This window comes from Mustela erminea, chromosome 7, assembly GCF_009829155.1.
Source record: "Mustela erminea isolate mMusErm1 chromosome 7, mMusErm1.Pri, whole genome shotgun sequence".
Lineage (NCBI taxonomy): Eukaryota > Metazoa > Chordata > Mammalia > Carnivora > Mustelidae > Mustela > Mustela erminea.
The window spans coordinates 123,665,988-123,684,691 of NC_045620.1; the positions used below are offsets into that span (position 1 = coordinate 123,665,988).

At 54.5% G+C, this 18,704-nt stretch overlaps 1 protein-coding gene across 4 annotated transcripts in view; it reads right to left on the minus strand.

Annotated features, from left to right (window-relative positions):
• The window catches only part of KLHL29 (kelch like family member 29), a 298,809-nt gene that overhangs the window by 125,116 nt on the left and 154,989 nt on the right, over positions 1-18,704 (minus strand). For 2 of the 4 annotated variants that reach the window (XM_032353199.1, XM_032353196.1), the window contains exon 3: positions 12,729-13,061. In XM_032353199.1, coding sequence (XP_032209090.1) covers positions 12,729-13,013 — 285 coding nt within the window. In that variant the 5' untranslated portion in view covers positions 13,014-13,061. The remainder of the gene's footprint in view (positions 1-12,728; positions 13,062-18,704) is intronic. The other 2 variants (XM_032353198.1, XM_032353197.1) reach the window with 1 other exon arrangement.

The following is an 18,704-nucleotide window of genomic DNA, read 5'->3' on the forward strand; positions in this document are numbered from 1 at the left end:
GAACTTCTTTGGTCCCCAGGATTGCCAGGCAGGACACGTCAGGGAAAGAGGCTTTTGAACAGTCCACACCAGAGATGCAGGACGAGTGCTCACCGGCTCTGCCCAGATCTGCACATGGGGCAAAGACTTGGAGCTTCTTCCCCTAATCTCTTTTTAGATTTTCCTAGGGGGTGGGGTAGCCACTCCTCTGTTCTGAGCCAAATTCTCATCTTTGATAACAAAAGTTAGAACTGAACACCGGCCGGGAAGCCCTGTGTATCTTTCACAGGACCACACAGAGACACCAGGGGTCTGAGCTAAGGGGAGGCATGGTTTCACAGCAGGTGAGAGATCCTTCAGGTGGCAGAGCAGGCCCGAGAAGCCCACTGGAGACGGGTATTGGCCAAGCAGGGCCCGTTCCACTAGGACTGAAGCTGCTGATGCTTGACCAGCTGTCTGAATGTGGGTGCCCTGGTGCTCAGGTCTTTGCCACCGAGGGCATCAGAGGTGGGCGTGAGTGGTGGAGGTAAGGCTGCTGCTGACTCTCGCTCATGCCCCCAGAGCCCACCTGGCCCTGGCCGGGGAGCCAGACTTCCAGGAACAGGAAGCAAGGGACGCAGAATATCTGGACTTGGGAAGATTTTTCAAGAAACACCTAGAGTCTCGTGTTGGATGTGGCAGCTACTACCTTCTTCGGGGAGGAAGAGTCTGTTCGGCAGCATAATGCTTATTTTACGGAACATTCAGACATGCCAGGTGCAGATTTTCCCGGTAGCCGTGGGAGATGTCGGGTCAGTGGGGCCCCCTCAGCTTGGTGAGGGAGCGGCTGGGATCTCAGACATGGATCATCTGAACGCCCAGCACCGGCTTCTTCCTCAATTATTTACAAGGAACGCGACGTGGTGCAATGGAACCCAATTCATAACGCCTTTTTAATGCCTTTATAACACAACATTCACAATATTCCCTTCTAATCTAGCAGATGACAAGTTGCCACCATTGAATTCCCATTAATATGAATTATGGGTACAATATATTTTGCCCAATATCCTCTCCTCAGCCTAATATTGTGGAGAATAAAATCACACCCTCAGCATATTCCTGATGTGTGTGGGGGGTGCTGGCAGTGCCAGTCCGTCTGCTCCGCTCTGGGCTGGCCGAGGCTCCCGGGCTGGGCGGCCGGCCGGCAGGGCACTGGGGCTCCGTCGGGGGAGCTGCGGTGGCTCCGGTCCTTCCTCCTCCCTGGCTTCTTCTCGTGGTGAGGAGCCCACTGGCTGCAGCAGCATCCTACGGATGTAGCCAGCCCTCCCCTGCTGGGGCCGGACCCTGCATCACCTCCCTGAGCCGTTACAGGAGGACATGCCGGGCACCTGCCTCGTACACTCGTGGGATGCAGGGGGTTAACCCGGGCGAAGACACGCAGAGCCCCGGCTGGCTCACAGGAGGAGTCGGTAAACATCAGCATCGGTGATGACGGTTGGCAGTTGCTTGCCCAAGGACGCATCTAGGGTCTCGCAGGCTGGCAGCCCCGAGTTGCTTCCTCACGTGGCGGGCGTGTGAGAGCACAGGGTTTTAGGCCATACCTGTGCCGGGAGGCGTACTTGGCACCTCAATGTTCCCCGGATTTACACAGATGTCTCCTCTTTTTGGATGGCGTGGCATTTATTTATTTTTAATACTTTGTCATTGTAAAATTCATATGCTATACGATTTGCCATTTTTACCGTAACAAGACCCAGAGCAGATAGTAGCCTTTCGTGCTTCCTCCTGTTCCCCTCGAGCAGTGCTGACTCACAGAGAAGACAGCGTCAGGTCGAGGCTGCTCCAACCCCGTCTGACGTGAGCGGCTAGCCATGATTCTGCGGCATCCCCACTCGTGGGAATCCACCTGGGCTGCCCCCTTCAGCTCAGGTATTGCCCCAGGCCCACAGGCCATATCAGTGGGCAGTTGTGAGGACCTAGAACACCCTTCTAGAATGAAACAGGCCAAAGCATTCTGAAGGCAGCCACTAAAGTGGATACCAGTTGTGGCCTCTGTCAGGGACCAGAACAAGAAACCCCAAGAAAGAGGCCATGGCCTCAAGGCTCCAAAGTCCCCCATGTCCCGCATCTGAGCAGAGTCTGTGCTGCGCACATGGCTTGGATGTTAAGGAAGGAGTGTCAAGCTGACCAGAGAGCAAGTGAACAGAATTGCAGCCGGGCCTCTGGGAGGGATGGGGCTGCACCATGAAATCCCACATGCGCTTCGGTGCTGGCCTTCGTGGTTGTCTCAAATCGCTGATGAACAGAATTGCTTTGGTGGGTGGCCCGCAGCTCTCTCTTTACCAGGTGCTGTGAGCGTCACGGAAAGATGTCAAAGGCAAGATGTTCAGCCAGTGGCCCCTTCACCAGATTTCATTGAGAGAGGATGGTTCAGGGCAGCGCCCACAGAGAGCTCCATGCCCAGCTCTGGAGCTACACTCCCCAGGGACGAGTCCCGGGCTGCTGAGTGATCTCGGCCAAGTGCCCCAGCCTTTCTCGTCTCTAATGGTGGTAACAGTAGGTACCTCAGAGGGCTGTGATGGGGATTTTAAAAGTGAATGTTGGGAAAGTCGTTAGAACAGTGTCTGGAACAAAATAATTCCTACACGAGCGCCTTAAATAAAATAAGCAGATGAAAAAGGCTGCCAAGAATTGCAGGCAAATGGGAAACAGTCCCAAGAAAATACTAATATTGGAGAGGAAAGTACTAATGCTGAATAAATACTCGTATTTGTGATCCCATGAATCCAAACACCTTGGGAGTCGGGAAGGGGTGCAGGGCTTAGGGCAAGGCCTTGGTATGGAAACTCCATACTGGTATCCAGGCCACATTGTTAGGACACGGGGCCCATCTGCAAGCCCGTGAAGTCTTCCTTCTGGCTCCCCCTCGGGGTCCCGTCTTCATCATTTTCATCATGGGCAACCACAGACATAACTCATTGTTTGAAGGCTCACCTACCATGTAGGTGGAGGTGAAGTCAAAGGCGTCCATCCTCTCGGCCCCAGAAATAGGGGCCAAATAAATGAGTAAAAACTTACATGCATAAATTCATTCATTCTGTCCTCACGTGCTTACTGAGAACCTCTATACGCTGGGATCACATGGAGCCCATTCCTATGGAGTTCACTGCCTAATAAGCGTACAAATGAATAGACGGGAAAGGACCTTATACTCTAGGCCTTACGTAGGAACATAAATGAAAGTGTTATGGGAACAAGAGAAATAATAGCATTTTCTTCTCCCCACCACAGAGGTAGTAACATTTAGGCTGTCAGCTGTTGGATGAACAGGACTTCTTTTTTCTGGGTGGGCAAAGTGAGTGGCAAGTGCAAAAACCCTGGGGCATGAGAATTCTTATGTCTGGGGAGTTGTGGCTAAAATGAATGGTATGGATGAACTCTCAAGTAACCCATGGTTTGGACATCCAGTGTGTTGGTGGATTTCCCTCAACCAGAAGCACGGTCCCAGGAAAACACATGAGTGTAGTGGGAGTAATCTATGTTCTGGTGTCAACATTCAGAGAAGTAACAGATAGCAGAATCCCTGTACATAGCAGCGAGTGCCGAAGTGAGTAAGTAATAGGTAGACTCCACTCACAAAGGTCACTGTGGCTGTTTTTGGCAAACCAATGTGCCAGGCGAGGTCTGGGAGATGGACAAAGTCACCCACACTGTCACCAGGGAGCATCCACACAAGAGACACAGTTGTGTTTTGTTTATTTTTTATACAGTCTGGAAATGTGTTAGGTCACATATCAAGAAGCCTGGAGGCAGGAAGGAATGCACATTGGGGCTCTGGTTCCATATTTCTGGAATTTTCTTGTTTTGTTTTTTGTTTTTGTTTTTTTTTTTCTTTTCTATTCCTCATGTGCTGGCTTCATCCTCAGGTTTGTAGCATGATGGTTCAAGCCATCATGTCCAGACATGACAGTCCAGAGGGAGAAAGATGGCCTTTCTCTTGTGACTCTTCCTCAGAAGGAAGAAAACCTTTCCCCAAAGTCCCCAGACAGTATTACCCTCCTGTTCCAAGGCTATACATGGGTCACATGACCCTTCCTGAAACAACAATGGCTAAAAGGATTGGGATCACCAACACCTGGCTTAGAACCATCCTAATCCTGGGAGAGGCTAGGGTTCAACTTCCCCAAGGCATGAGAAGTGGCGGATACCTGACCAGAACTGAGACCCTGTTAGGAAGGAAGAAATGCAATTCTTGTAGACAGCCAGCAACACCCTGACAGACCTCAAAGGTTGCTTTGTCAGGCCTGGAGAGGTTCTCCAGCTTCTGTGCTCCCACAGTGAGAGCTACCTGACTCATTGGTGGGCTTGGCCACCTTCTTATTCCTACCCCTACACCCAACTCGCCAACTTCAGGGGCTGCTTCTAACCTGATGAAGGAATTCTTTAAGTAGTATGTCAAGCGTCTGAAATCATCCTCAGGGCCAGTTTAGGGCTGAGGTGGGTTTCTTTTAACCTAGAAAAAGTCTACCCTGTCCTCAGAAGATTTCTCTGCTGCTAGAGGAGCTTCCCTAGGGTAACCTGAGGATATTGTTCTAGAATCACAGGGAGGATCATAGCCAAGTCAGAGCTGGGGCCCAGGGCTGGCCAGTGTACCAGGAGAGGTGGGTGAACATACTTTTGATGAGGGAAAGGAGCCTTCAGTGTGGGAGTCCTTGGTCCACATTTTATAGCCAGCTGGAAGCAGACCAACTTGGGATAGCCATTGATAGAGCCGGGCTCATGAGTCTATCCTTTTGTCCCGGCTCCTCTCAGCCATTTAAATCCATGTTTTTCAAAGAAAGAAGTCAACTCTGAGAGGAGGAGTGGCTGGGATCCTTCCAGCTCTCCCCAGCTCCTCAACACCAGCCTCTTAGCCAAGGGGAGTCCCGTGGGCTTTGATTCCTCACCCCTCCAGGTGTGAGGGACTCCCTCTAGCACCCCAGCTCTGTTTGGACAGGGCAAGGAGCCTTGCTCACTGAACAACCCAACCGGTGGCCTATGGGGAGGACTTTGGGGCCTCTAAGGACCAAGGAGTGTGGGGGTGAGGGGCAGGGGGTTAGCATGCTTAACCAAAATGCCTTGACTTCAGAAGTGGGTCTAATGAGGACCCCATGTGGGGACTGTGGCAGCCAGCAGCCAGGGAGGCCGTCCAGGGAGGGAGGGGCTGATCATAGGCCTTTTATTTTCGGTGTGCCCTCTGCTCCATCCCCAGTCCTAAGGACTCCCCTCATGGTGCCGGAGGGTCCAACATGTTTGTCCATCTCCAAGAAGAGGCAGGAGAGAGGTGGCTGGAACAGCAGGGATCTCGCCCCACCAACAGGAAAGGCATGTACCAGCAGCCTCCAGGGGCACGTGGATGGGCATGCAGGGCCTTTATTTTCCAGAGGAAAATGAGGTTTCTTGCCTACGGTTCCTACAGAGGCAAATTCGTGATGCAAATGAACACGAGCGGAGCTGGTAGCCAGAGCAGCCCAGAGTCCTCCAGGGCCTTCATTGCAGGGCAGCCAATGGCTTCTGAAACTGACGGGTAATCTGCCAGGTTACATCCCTTTAGCTCTGCGGGGGCATCATAGTGACTCTGCTCGGTGGCATTGTGCTTTGAGAGGGCTCAGGCCAATTTGGCGGCCTGTGTCATGAAAGTGAGTTAAACAGGGACAGGGTCCGACTGGGTTTGGAGGACATTCTCTTCCCTGAAATTAAACAAGATCTGTAGATGCTGACGGTGAACAAATTACACCGAGAGGTATTCAGCTCTTCTTTTTATGTTTATTTCTCTGAGTTATTTTTAGCATCACAGACAGTTCCCAGTTAGCAAACGGGTTGGGTTCTGAAAGTTCATTTGTAATTTGGCTGTTTAGATTTTGGAACATACTTTCCCTATAAAAAACTATGTTATAAATGGTGATGAGAATCCCAGGCTAGTTCTCCAAAGCCTATTTAACCCATAATGTAGCTAAAATACTGTCCTTTTGCAAGGAAAAAATTGTTTAATTGCAACATGAGTAATTAAGTAAAACAGGAAAACCATTAAAAGTGAATAAGAAGTAGATTTATGTTCATATTGAATGATGCTGTTTGCAGAAAACCTAATTTAATTTAAGAAGAGGCCTTTCCAAGGGCTTTTTGGGAAATTGCACAGAATTTAGCCTATTAGGGAGAAAGAGCCATTGCACTGTCCATTTTTCAGCTACTACCACATAACTGGCTTCCTTTCCTGATTTTGGGCTCATCAGAACGTATCGCCATGTAGATTCCCACAGGGAGAAATTCACTGACCAAAATCCATGAAGGTGGTCTCCTTGGGGTGGATTTTTAAAATTCTGAGCCACAGGTCGGCATCTGTCTGTGTGGATGTCCTAGGAACAGCAGTGTGCCAGTCCCACCGACTCTGGGGGCAGTGATAGCGTCACGTGAGGGCCATGTCCTGGCCAGCAGTAGGTTCTCAAGGTAAATGCACCCTGCAGGGTTCCCTGGGGGCCTGCTGTCTCTCCTCTCTGGCAGCACAATCCTTGCTCTGCACCTTCTTTCAGACCTCACCAGGCAGCTCTTGGTGTAGACGGGAGGTGTGTAATAACCCTGGTGTGCATGTGTCATGTGGGCCCCTGATTTCCCACACGAGGCCACGCAGAGGATGGTAGCAGATCGACCCTATCCTTTCTGCCAGAGGCATGTGAGCCTTGGTTTAAGCAAGTGTGCTGGAAAGCCTGGGGTTATGTTGCAAAAATGACCATAAATCCTCTCGTCCCTATATGCCCGCCCTTCTGCAATGCGGTGTTATAACACCGTCAGTCAAGATGCAGGGTCTCTTTGCCCACTCCTTGAATGTGGCCTGGCCAGGAGACTTCTGTGGCCAGTGGGATTTTAGCCAATGTGCCTCAAGCAGAGGTTACAGAAGCCTTTGAGCCTTGCCTGCTTGCTGCTCTGGGAAGCCCAAGAATGACGTGTGAATAAGCCCAAGGTAGCCACAGGGGGGACAGCAGGCCCCACGGAGAAGAACGGATACCCATGCGCTGGCAGTCTGCAAAGCAGAGATGTGGGAGCCAGGCCGTTCTAGATCAGCTGGACTCAGCCGAAGAGCAGTTGACCACAGACGGAGGAGGGAGCCAGTCTGGACCAGAACGGGCGGCCGGCTCAACAGGACTGTGAAGGAGTAAGCCACTACGTTTTCGGACGATTTTTCCGGAGCAAAAGCTAACTTACCTACACATCTAGCTCTAGTCAATGGGCTCTCCTGGAAGCTTTCTTCTGGAACCCAGCCTGTAGCTCACCCCTGACAAATGCGGATGAAGACAGAGTCTTCTCCCCTCTTTTTGCCCCCTCGGTCACAGATCTGAAGCTCAAGCCCTTCAGGTCTTCCCTCCCTACACGGCAGGTTCGGAAACGGGTGCTTTGGAAGTCATGGCATTTTTCAATGGTACACGTTTCGTGACTGACAGATGGGTTTTAAGTCAATGAAGACAGAATCCAAACCGTGGCTGCAACTCCACGTTCAGGCAAAACCCATTAGCTCGGCACGAACACGCACAAAAGCTGTCTCACAGCGCACCATCAGTGCCTGATCATTTATCACAAGGGAAATCACACATTCTCATTCACGGAGCAAGAACAGTCTTCTGGATAAAATCACGCACAGTCTGGAAATGCACCACAAAAGGGACTTGAGTGATTCTCCCAACCGAGCCCTCTCAGCAGCCTTTGATTTTCAGTGTGAATGCAAGAGGAAAGGGAGGTCTGCTTCTCATTCCGTAACTGTGCAACGCATCCCTTATCCATTCACGGATTCGCGGAACCCCACGAGGGGGAGGGGCCCGCCGGGCGGGGCCTCGGGGTCCTTCACACGATTCCCAGCTCCTCTCCCCCAGGAGGGGCAGCTCTCCACACACCATAGAGTGGATGGGGGAAAGACACTGTGGCCAGGGCTGTCTCTCTAATGACAAATATCACCCTGAAAACCCCAAATGCTCATAAAAGTAAAAAGAAAAAAGTCTGGGTTGTTTGGTGCTCCGAGGACGGAGCCTACAATTTCACACCCCCTTTTGGTTTTCCTCGGGCCCCCGACACCGGCTAAGTCTCTCTCTCCCCAGCCCAGATTTATTTTCAAGGGCTCAGCTCCGAGGAACGACGGGAATGTTTCAGCATGAGCGCTCCTGACCACAAGGAAAAAAGCCCCCGACACATTTCACAGACATCAGCCAGGATTCTGCAAAGTCCATTCTTTCAAGAACAAAATTGCATTTTATGAAGCCGTCCCTTTTCTGTTTCATCTGTCAGGCAGGTTTGCCGAGAATAATTTAAATTTCACGCAGCAGGAACTGCGGGGCAGCCGGGCTTCCCCTCCACCCCGCAAACAGGCCTGGCCTCGGAGCCTCATTTCTGCTCCTTGGGGCCACCCTCCTCGGGATGGGGGTGCTGGACGGTCTGCAGCCCAGAGTAGCCATGCTGGGCTGGGCGCAGGGCTGTCCCAGCTCTCGGCGTCCTCAGGCCTCTCCAGTCAGGGGAGGAGATGGTCCTCGGAGGGCTCCCACCAGCACCAGCCTCCAGGGGGCTGGTTTTACCCCACGTGTCTGGACACTTGGTCCAACCCGATCTCTGATGAAGCTTTTAAAATCGACTTTTATGGAGTGCTTGATGGATAGCAGGTGCCGCTCTAAGCTTTCCCACACATCCTGATTTATCCAATCCTCACAACCTCCTCATGAGGAAGATACTATTCTTATTCCCACTTTAGAGACAGTGAGACTCAGAGACATAGTCAGCTGTGAGGAGGCAGAGGTGGGATTCAAACCCGGTTCTGTCTGAGGCGACAGCCTGGAGCGCTCACCGGCTCTGCCCTGTAGAGTCGGCGGAACCTTTGGGGCTGCACTTCCCCACCTCACCCAAGAGGGACACCCGCCCATTTTCTTGCAGACTCGTGTCTGCTGTTAGGTAGGTGGTTGAAGGGCTGGAAAAGTTATCGTCACGGGGCTGCACTAACGGTTACCATGGAGAACACACTGAGCCAGGCGGCCTGCGGGGAGCAGAGGAGCCAGCCCCGGCGGTCCGCTCCTCACTCACCGCTGGCCCTCCACAAGCCCTCTTTCCTCTGGCCTCACTCTCCCGACCGGCAAAACAGAGAGGCCGGAGGGCATGGTCTCTGTGTCTCTCTTAGGCTCGGGGGACTTGTGTGTGAGTGTGCGTGTGTGTGCATGTGAGTGTGTGTTGCATCTGGTCACAGCCTTTCCCGCCTCAGTGGCCCCAGAATCTGTGCTTGTCCAACTGGCCTTTCATCAAAGACCAGTAAGAAATCCTCAGGCCACAGGAAAATGAAGAAACGTAAAAATCAACTCAGGCCTAAGGCAGCAGCGACAGAAAAAATTGTCATCACCTCACTCACCAGCCGCACAGAGCCTAGACAGCCTTCCCTACCCCGGGAAACCTGGGACTGTCCCCCACAGTGTGGAGGAAGCTGCCCTAGTACTGAGAGTGAGTGGGGGACCAGGCCCATGGGCCTCGGGGCAGGAGAGGGGCAGGCCATCTCTGCATGGGTAGGATGGTATAAGATGTCAGCAGTCACCCCCAGCCCTCAGAGAGATGTGACACCCTGCTCCATGCCCAGCCCAGGGGGTCGCTCAGGCCTGACAGCACTAACACTTGTGCCTGAGAGTCATAGTGGGGACCTTTGCCTGAGTCCTCGGGTGAGACTGGCCCCTATGTGGCACCTGACCCTTCACCGAGGAAGGCAGGCCAGTATGCTCAAGCCCCCGTTGCCACACTCCAGGCTAGCAGGAACACGGGGCTCTGCTCCTGGCTCCCATGAAGCCCCCTTCCTCAGCCCCCCTCCACCAGAGTGGGGTCCCAGCCGTGTGTACACACTGCACTTTCCTTGGAGGAAGGGGTCCCGTGGCTGAAAAGGCTTTAAAACCCCTTCACTCCATCATCAAGCTCACTAGGCGATGCTGACTCGAGGTCAGTTGGGGATGTGGGTGCCCCCCCTCTAGCTTTTCTTGCTGCCATGATGTCACCGTGGTCATGTCAGGCCTCCATGTCACAGATCAACGTGAGCTCTAACCACTCAGAAACACAATTTGCTTTCTCCACCTGCCTGGGGCCCAGCTCCTGCTTCTTATAGGAAGACTCACCTTTTTCTCTTGGTGAGGTTAGAAATGATCCCTCTTCTCTACAGGGGAGAGAAGGTGTCCTAGGCTTCTCCTGGGGGACAGTGACAATAGTGGTGGGGGTGACGACAGCCACGTGCCAGGCCCAGCTCTATTCTGAGTGCCGTATATATGTTTGAACTCACACAAGGTTCACAACAACTCTGGTAGACAGGTGCTACTACCCATCCGTGTTTTACAGAAGCAAGGCCCAGAGAGGTCATGTTACTTGTCCAGGGCTGCTTAGTGAGCAAGACATAGGGCAGAAGTCAAACCCCGGCAGGCTGGTGCCACAGTCTGTCTTCATCCAAAACACTAAGCTGCCTCTGCCCATAACCTCAACGGGAGAAACATTCTCGGGTCATTTGGTCACACCGGCCAGGCCAAGACCTGTCATATCCTGACCTGTGTGTTCCCCGAGGGCCAGAGCTAGGCCTTGGCTACTCGGTAAAGACACAGCCTGTTGACCAGGGCAACCACAGATACATTGGTTTGGGTGTGCCTGTCAATGATGTGGTGCGGGCATGGGGTTAAACAAATTGGCTGGGTGACAGGCGTCTGGCGGGGGCTGCTGCTTGGCCAGAGGGCAGAGAGGCACCATGGCCCAAATTCAATGGCAGTGTCCTGGACAGAAGCCGCGGCTGGCTGCTGCCCTCCCTCTCCCCTGCACACCCCGTTCTCCTGAGCACCTCGAAAAACCCAGGGTGGAAGCAGGCACCTTTGTTTGGTTGGATCAGCTCCTGCAGGTCTGGAGCTGGGCTGGAGATGGTTCCAGAGAGGACATGAGCCAAGGAGCTGGTTGTCCCACAGGCATGAACTCTCGCCCCCTCTCCCCTCCTAGCCCCCCAGGGCAGTCCTCCCCAGATGCTGTTTTCTATCAAAGGCTGGGCTCCTGGCCCCCCAGGTGCTGTTGTTTGGCTGCCAGTGAGGGTTGCTGACTATCAAGCTGCATGGGAGCAAGGGCTGTGTGGGCTGGGGAGCCCTGTGGGAGGGGCCCTCATCGCCAAATGCCTTCCAGCACCCCAGCCTGGAGGGTCCAACCCCTGTCCCGCATGCAGACCCACAGCATCCCTTAAAAGGTCCCCCTCCAGAGAGGCCAAAATCATCAAGTGGGCTCCCCGCTCCAGCTTCTCTGTCTGCCGACCTGGAGCCCCTGGCGGTCAGTTCCAGAAGCTGCCATTGTCCAGATGGCCAACAGCTGGCCTTCCTGAGCGGCTGCCAGATGTGGCTGGTGGGGCGGCCGGCTGGCTCGGCCAGGCAGAGGTCACCGCATCAGGCCAGTCCTGAGGGCTGGCGTCCAGGGGAGGAATGCGTTCGGCCAGTCTGTGGGCGTCGTGCCCAAATAACCCTCTGTCCCCACCGCCCCAGTCCGACATTCCTTCCCTCCCCACCTCTGTGGGGAGGTGTTTTCATAACAGGAAAATAAAATCAATAAGGCACTGCAGCAAGATGTCCGCGTGCTCCGCGCTGGCCTCCGCTAGCTCCATTGTCATTGCCTCCGCTGGGCTCTGGGCCGGCAGTGCTCCGTTATTAATGGGAAGCAGGGCTGAAAGGGGGTTTTGAAAATCACGGAGACAAAGGCGCAGCACACCTGGAGTGCGGCTTTCCCACACCACGGCCACCGCACAATGGCCACGCCGGGCCTCCCCCGCCTTCTGCTTCTCCTGCAACTTTTCCGAGAGCAGGGAAGCCAGCACTGGCCGCACGCAGACGCCTGCACACACGCCGGCTCGGAGGGGGCTCCTGGAGGCCGCCCGGAACGGGGGCGGCCTATAGAGCCCCTGCCCGGCCAAGGAAACAGGACGGTCATAAATGGGGCTTCCTGCCCCCTGGCAAGGGCCCGTCCCCGAGGGGCTCCGAGCGGCATGAGGGGGACCAGCTTGGCCTGAAGCCAGGCAAGAGCCTTGGTGTCATTTCCATTTCAGTCTCTCTGTTGGGAACTCAGCCCCCAAGGCGGGAGCTGCCTTTGGAAGGGAGCAAATGCCCCAAAGCGGACTGCTGGGGCTCGAGGCCTGGGTCCCCAGGGAAGGCGCAGCCTCAGACCAGCTCTCACAGACTTGGCGTGTCTCAGTGTCCCCAGCCGTCAGGCGGGGGACAACCACACCGATTCACACGGTCGTCTGAGACTGGGAAGACGCAATGTCTGGGAGAATTCTCGGCGGAGTCGCCAATAAGTGGCAGATTTAGGACCATTTATGCCTTACTGCTGGTCACTACCTTCTTGCAAACCCAAGTCACTTGGCACTGCAGGAGGACTCGCGTGGTCTAAAGTCGCTGATTTAGGGAATCTTTATGGCCAACTTGGAGGTCACCATCCCTACACGCACTGAACTAATGTGGCAAAGGACAGTGAGCGGCTTCAGACCTGCTTGTCTTACAGGTTAGTCACAGACAGACACTTTACAGCACGTGAAACCATGTGAACGATCAACGGTTGGTCGGCCCAGCTCCTGGGACGCCAAGACCCTGGGGAACATGGTGGCCGCAGGACACGGCGGCCAGGGCCCAGGCTGTGAGCCTATGGAGCCGGCCCCGGCCTTCGGGGTTAGAGGGCCCCCGTGCCCAGCTCCTGCTCAGGGAGGCCACCAGGCTTACCTTGGTGGTGACGGCGGAGGCAGAGCTGGCCACGAGGCTGGTGATGGCCTCGCCGCTGCCCGTCGTGCAGGGAGCCGGGGCTGTGGCAGGTGTGGGCAGCCGGGAGGGCACCACAGGCAGCGGCAGGAGGCCGGGCCGGGCACTGAGGCTGCTGGCTGTACCGCCCCCGGCCCCGGCCGTGGCATTGCAGATGCTGGTGGTCCCATGCGTCCCGTTGGCGCTCCACTCGCGGCGGTCCCAGCCCACCCGGTAATCTCTTTCGAAGCGGCTGTGATGCCGGGACATCTTGCTGGGCCGTGGCTGCTGCTCACAGGGAAACAGAGGCCGGACCTGCTGGCACAGAGCGGAGAGGAGGGCGATTTAGACCAATGGCAGCCCTGCTAGGATGCCAGGTGGGCAGCCACGCCCGTCGGCATCTAGGAAGCACCTTCTCTGTGTGCAAAGAAGGGCTTTCCAACGATAGCTGATCTCATGTTCACGGCAAGCCGGCAATGCATGGGCCATTAGCCCAGCATCACGGGGGTTGGGTTGGGGGGGATAAATGTTTTGTCTGGGATCACGTGGCCAAAGTGTAGTAGACAAGAGTCGAACCCAGTCTCAGCTGAAGAGCGATGCTTTCTGTCCGCAAGGCCACACTGCCCTGAAAGATGCGTGTGCCCGTTTTAACTATGGTTGGGATTCTATCCCACCGTCCTCACCATGGAAGCAAGATCCTGGGGATCCCCCAACCCTATGACGGGGAGAGCAGCCGCAGCTGTAGACTTCTTTCCTAGCGGACAACACCCTTTCCTTAAACCTCACTGTATCCTTCGAGTAGCCCATGAGCTGGCCAGGCATGGCTCATCCCAGCTTAAGGACCAGGTTGCAGGTTGAGCATAAGCGACTTTCCTGACGTCAGAGACATAGGAAGGGAGAAGGGGGCCAGGATCTCTGACCTTCAGGCTGTCGCCCATGCGGGACTGCAGTCTGAAAAGGTGTTAAGCCCCGGGGCGTTAGAAGTGCTTTACAACCCTATGATGTAGTCGCTGGCTCGAGACCCCCATGCTCCCTGCGAACCAGACATCTCCCATGAGACCTTCCTGAGTGTCTGAACAGGAGGCCCTCTGTTGTCATGGAGACCCAGACACACCAGGACACCGATGGCCTCCTGCATCACAAGGACTGGGCTTTGCTCTGCATTACGGTGACTTGCCCTGCTTCTTGTCCAGCCTGGGTCCAATGTCACCTTGGTCATGAAGGATGTACAGATACAGGAGGGGCCAACTCAGCCAGAGGGGCCACAGCAAGCCTGATGCCGAGGGGAGAGAGAATGGTAGAGTCTGGTCAATGGTAGAGCGGTCAAGAGGTTGGGGTGGCAACTGTCCTGCACATCACGTCCTCACCTCGGGCCACTGCTCCAGCTCGGTTTTAACTCTTTTTATTCTGCAATCACTTCCTGTCTGGGGAGCGAGCGCCTGGAGGTCCGGGGTCGCTCCTGGCTCATTTTCCCATCCTGCAAATTCAGCTCCATCACGGCGGGAACCGGGGTCGGGGGGCTCTGGAATTACCGGCTAGTGGGTGGATAGGCTACCTCTTTTAAACATTTCTGTCACTCTGGTCTTTGCGCACCAGGTCTAGTTGTCAGCTTCTAGACCACAGAGCCAGCGCCTGGACCTACCCCTTGTGACCTGTTCCCTATGTCCTCCTTGTGTGGTTGCAGGGCCCTCGTGGCCACTGGCCCCTCCCTCGGCACAGCTCCCCCTGCCAGGCACAAGGAACAGGCCCAAGCAGAGCTGACTGTGACCTCTTAAAGCGGACGGGGTGCTTCTTATTTATTTTATCATTATGCTTCAGAGCTTACACAATGCCACGACATCATTTTTCCATCTACTCAATATCACATAATAAAAGATAAAAAAGAATCCCCCTTCGACCACCCCCTCACAGACTTCTCTGGAGAGAGTTGCTTCAATAGCTCTCGAAACTGTTCTCCGTCCCGCCCAGGCTGCAGCCTGCTCTGACGGGGCTTCCACTCTGGCCACTCCTTGGGAGTCTGTCTCACCGAGGTCACTCATGGGTCACTCTCGCCTTGTCTTCTCTCACCTTGGGCAGGTGGCTCTCTCCCTCTCTTTCTCGAAACCTCTTCTCGGTGGTTTCTCACGCTCTCTCCTCGTTGGGTTCTCCTTAGCAAGCAACTCTTCCTCGGCTCATCCTTGGAGTTCCATGATTTCCTCCTCTTCCTTCCCCGCCCTACACACTCTCCTCAGACAGTCTCACAAGCCGTCACCGCTTTCCCTGATGGCACTCAAGGCTACATGGCTGGATCCCTGTCCCTCCTGCACAGCACACCCACTGCCCCACCGTCTGAAATACTGGCTGCCCCCCTGCCAGGTGCCCCAACACTGGATGTCCCAGAATTAACTCATTGTTCTTTTGCCCCCTCAATCTCGGGGATTCCTTCTTGCAGACAGGAGGTCCTGCCAGCTCTGCAAGCCCATGTCCTCACCTCCATCCACATATTCAACAGCGGCGTCTTCAACCCTGTCGCCCCAGCTGTTTCTCAAGTCTGCATACCCCTCCCTCTGCATATCCACCGCCCCGACGTGTTGTGTCCCACATACATTATTCCCACGTCTCTCTGCTCTAGTCTTGCTCTTTTTGCCCATTCGCTACCCAACTGCCCTTGTGACTTTTTTATTTTTTAAAGATTGATTTATTTGAGAAAGAGAGAAAGAGCGTGCACCAGAGGGGGTGGGAGGAGAGGCAGAGGGAGACGGAGAGAGAGTCTTAAGCTGACTCCGTGCTGAGCGTGGAGCCTGATGCAAGGCTCGATCTTATGACCCTGAGATCATAACCTGAGCTGAAACCAAGAGTCAGATGCTTAACCAGCCGCACCACGTAGGTGCCCCTAACCTTGTGATTTTTTTTTTTTAAAGCACAAGTCTGATGATCATACTTTACTCTCCTGCTTTAAATCCTATCCTTCAGGATAAGGTCCAGGCTTCTCAGTGTGGTCCAGGAGACACCGGAGGATTCTAGCATCAACACTCATTCACTCTTCCCACCCCAGAGGCAATGCCTGGCCATTCCCAACACCTTACTAGTTTCTGAAGGCATTATGCCGTCTCTCAGCTTGGGGTTCAAGCCCATGTAGCTCCTTTGCCAGGAATGGAATCCCACTCTTTCCACGGCCAAGACCTGCATGTCTGTTATGACTCAGCTCAGGCACTAACTCTTCTAGGAGGCTGCATTGACCCACTTCCTCCAGATCAGGCAAGAGGGCCCCTGGCCCCCACCACTATCCCAGCATTAATGATTGGGGCATATTTGCTACCTTGAGAACAGTCCCTGCTTATTGTCTTTGTAACCTTAGCACATAACACAGGTGAAGGGTGTTCAGTACACATTTGCTGAATGAATAAACAAATATTTCTTCTTAATTGGGGAGTATTTGCAGAAGAGACAAACACATTTGTGTGAAGGGAGAAGCTCAGGCACTGGAAATTCCACGCAGGTGCCATGGTAAGGAAATGCCCTATCTTCCTGGTAGGTCACACCTGCAGCCTCCAAGGACGGCTCCGATGGAGAATGGAATCTCTGCACGTTCAGGGTTGGCTGGACACCACCGCTTAGGCTCCCATTTCCCAGGATTCACCTGCAAGGCTCTTCCTAATGATCAGTGCCTCAGGGCAGTTTTCCTGGGTTGGATCCTAAGTATGGCGGAGACAATGCCATGAGATTCACCACACCGTGACCTCTCTCCAACCAGGAAGACCTACCCACTGCCTCCCTTGCAGTCAGGTTGGGAATCACACATCGGAATTCAGGCAGCTAGAATCAGTGGGGAGGAGATGAAGACATTCCCAGACCTGGCCCTTTAAGAGCACTTTCTACTAACCTCGGCCCCCTTCACCTGCCAGGGAAACCTTGGAGGTGCAAGAGGCTTGCCCCACCAGCGTTGGACTTGGCACGACTGGGACATAAATCTTCATCGTGTGAAGGTGCTGAGATTGCGAGGTTACTGGTTACTGAAGCCTCGCCCAGCCCGACTGATACCCTAAGTCAGCATTTACATTCCCACAAAACAACCCAACTTCACATGCTGTCAAGGAAATCATCTCCTTCCAGCTGGTGTGGACAGAGAGAAGGAAGACAGACTTGAGATGTGCCCACAGAACACGCTTGGGAGCAGGTCGATGGGGCCTCCTTGGCGCCAAGGATGCCTCCGATGCCCCAGAGCCCGTCGGCTCGCTGCCTCTGGGACTGCCTGCTGTAGAGCATTGAGCTTCACGGCCCCCACGGTCCCAGCAGCCTGCACCCCCCCATTGCCCCGCTCACTGCACGTCTCTTCCAGGTTCCGTACCATACTAGAGAGGGGATGGTGGGGGGGACTCAGGCAGCTGGAGGCCCCACGGTCTGGTTTGAGCCTCATGAAGCGTATTCAAGACAAAGGTCAACTCCTTGCCTGCCAGATGTGGGTTAGACTTCATTCCTCAATTTAATTTCCCCTTTCGGACGGAATGCAAGACATGGGCTGCACAGTGAGTCGGCAGCGCGCCAGCTCCAGTGGGGGCAACTTTAGTATTTCCTGCCGGGCGCAGAGCCAGCGTGTCAAAAAGGTCCTGTGTGTCCACACGTGTGCCCGGGGTGGTGGTGGTGGGGGGGACGGCAGCAGGACGTGTCCGTCGGGGCGGGCGGGGGCCCCCCGTGGACAGGGCGCCTCAGACAAGACAGGTCAAGCAATTACAGACAAGACACACAGATGTGCTCCCTTGTCGAGGTGAGCACCTTCTCCCGGCAGGCTGCCGGTGAGCTGGAGGAGCCTGGCACAGGGCCCTCCACCAAGGCACGGAGGGGAGCCTGAGCAGAGCCGTTTCCCTGAGTGTTGGGTGTACTTCTATCTCCTGTCCCGAACCATCCTCTCATTACCCGTCTCTAGATCCCTGAGCTCCCCATCACATGGCCTTCTGCGCTGCTGATGCCCAGATCTGAACCATGCCTGGCTTCTACTCCGAGCCACAGCTTCCTTTTCTCCGGTTTTGCACGCCCTCTGAAAAGGAGCCATCTTCTGCTTAGAAGAAACTGTTTTAAGAATTTGATCCAAAGTTTTAGGTGGTGTTTATTTTGTTTTTACATTTTCTAAAACAGGCTTAAGATCACCTCTAGAATGATAGAAAGGGTAATGTGCAATGAACGTCTTTTTCGTCGGGACTTTGGAATCCTATAAGAAATAGTTTGGGGCGAAGGAGCCTGCCCTAGGCATCCTTCCCTGCCAGAAATTGGGGCTCACCCTATGCCTGGATTAAGGCCCAGTTCAGGCTCTGGGAATCCCACAGAGCTGGACCCTCTTGTGCTCCTGATCGAGTAAGATCCTGAAACCGACCAGGCCCCAGTATTGGGCCACCTCTCTGGCCATCATTCAGTCTGGTCACTGAGTTGCTGGGATTCAGAGCCTCTCTGCAAAAGGGCCCACACTCCCTGCCCTGCTTGGTGAGGCCGCAAACCCCTGCCTGCTGGCGTCTGAGTTCTGGGACTGTCCTGTCTGCTCTGTAAGCCCAGACCTCTCGGTGACCACTCCAGGACTCAGACCTGGGTCCCCAGGAGCGGAAAGAGAGCCAAGTCGGGGGTCAAGAGAGCTGAGTGTGAACCTCAGTACTACCCCTCACTCATTCCGAAAACTCAGGGTTGCCTCAGGTTGTTTATGTAGAGAGTAGGGTGGGGCAGCCCTACTGCCCCTGGACCGTGAGAATCCAGCATGACTCCCGTAAGTCCTCTGCACGGGCCAAAGAGCCCTGTCACTGGGCAATGATGGGGCCTGAAAGCTACAGGGTGGAAAAAGGTAGGCCAACAGGAACCAGTTTTCCAGGATGAGGACGAAGGAGACTGCCAACCATGAAGCTGTGTGTGGTCTGGTGTCTGAAACACACAGCCACGGACTCCCCAAGAACCCCATGCTGGGTGCGTGGGACCCTGTAGGGTGCTCTGCCTTCCAGAGCC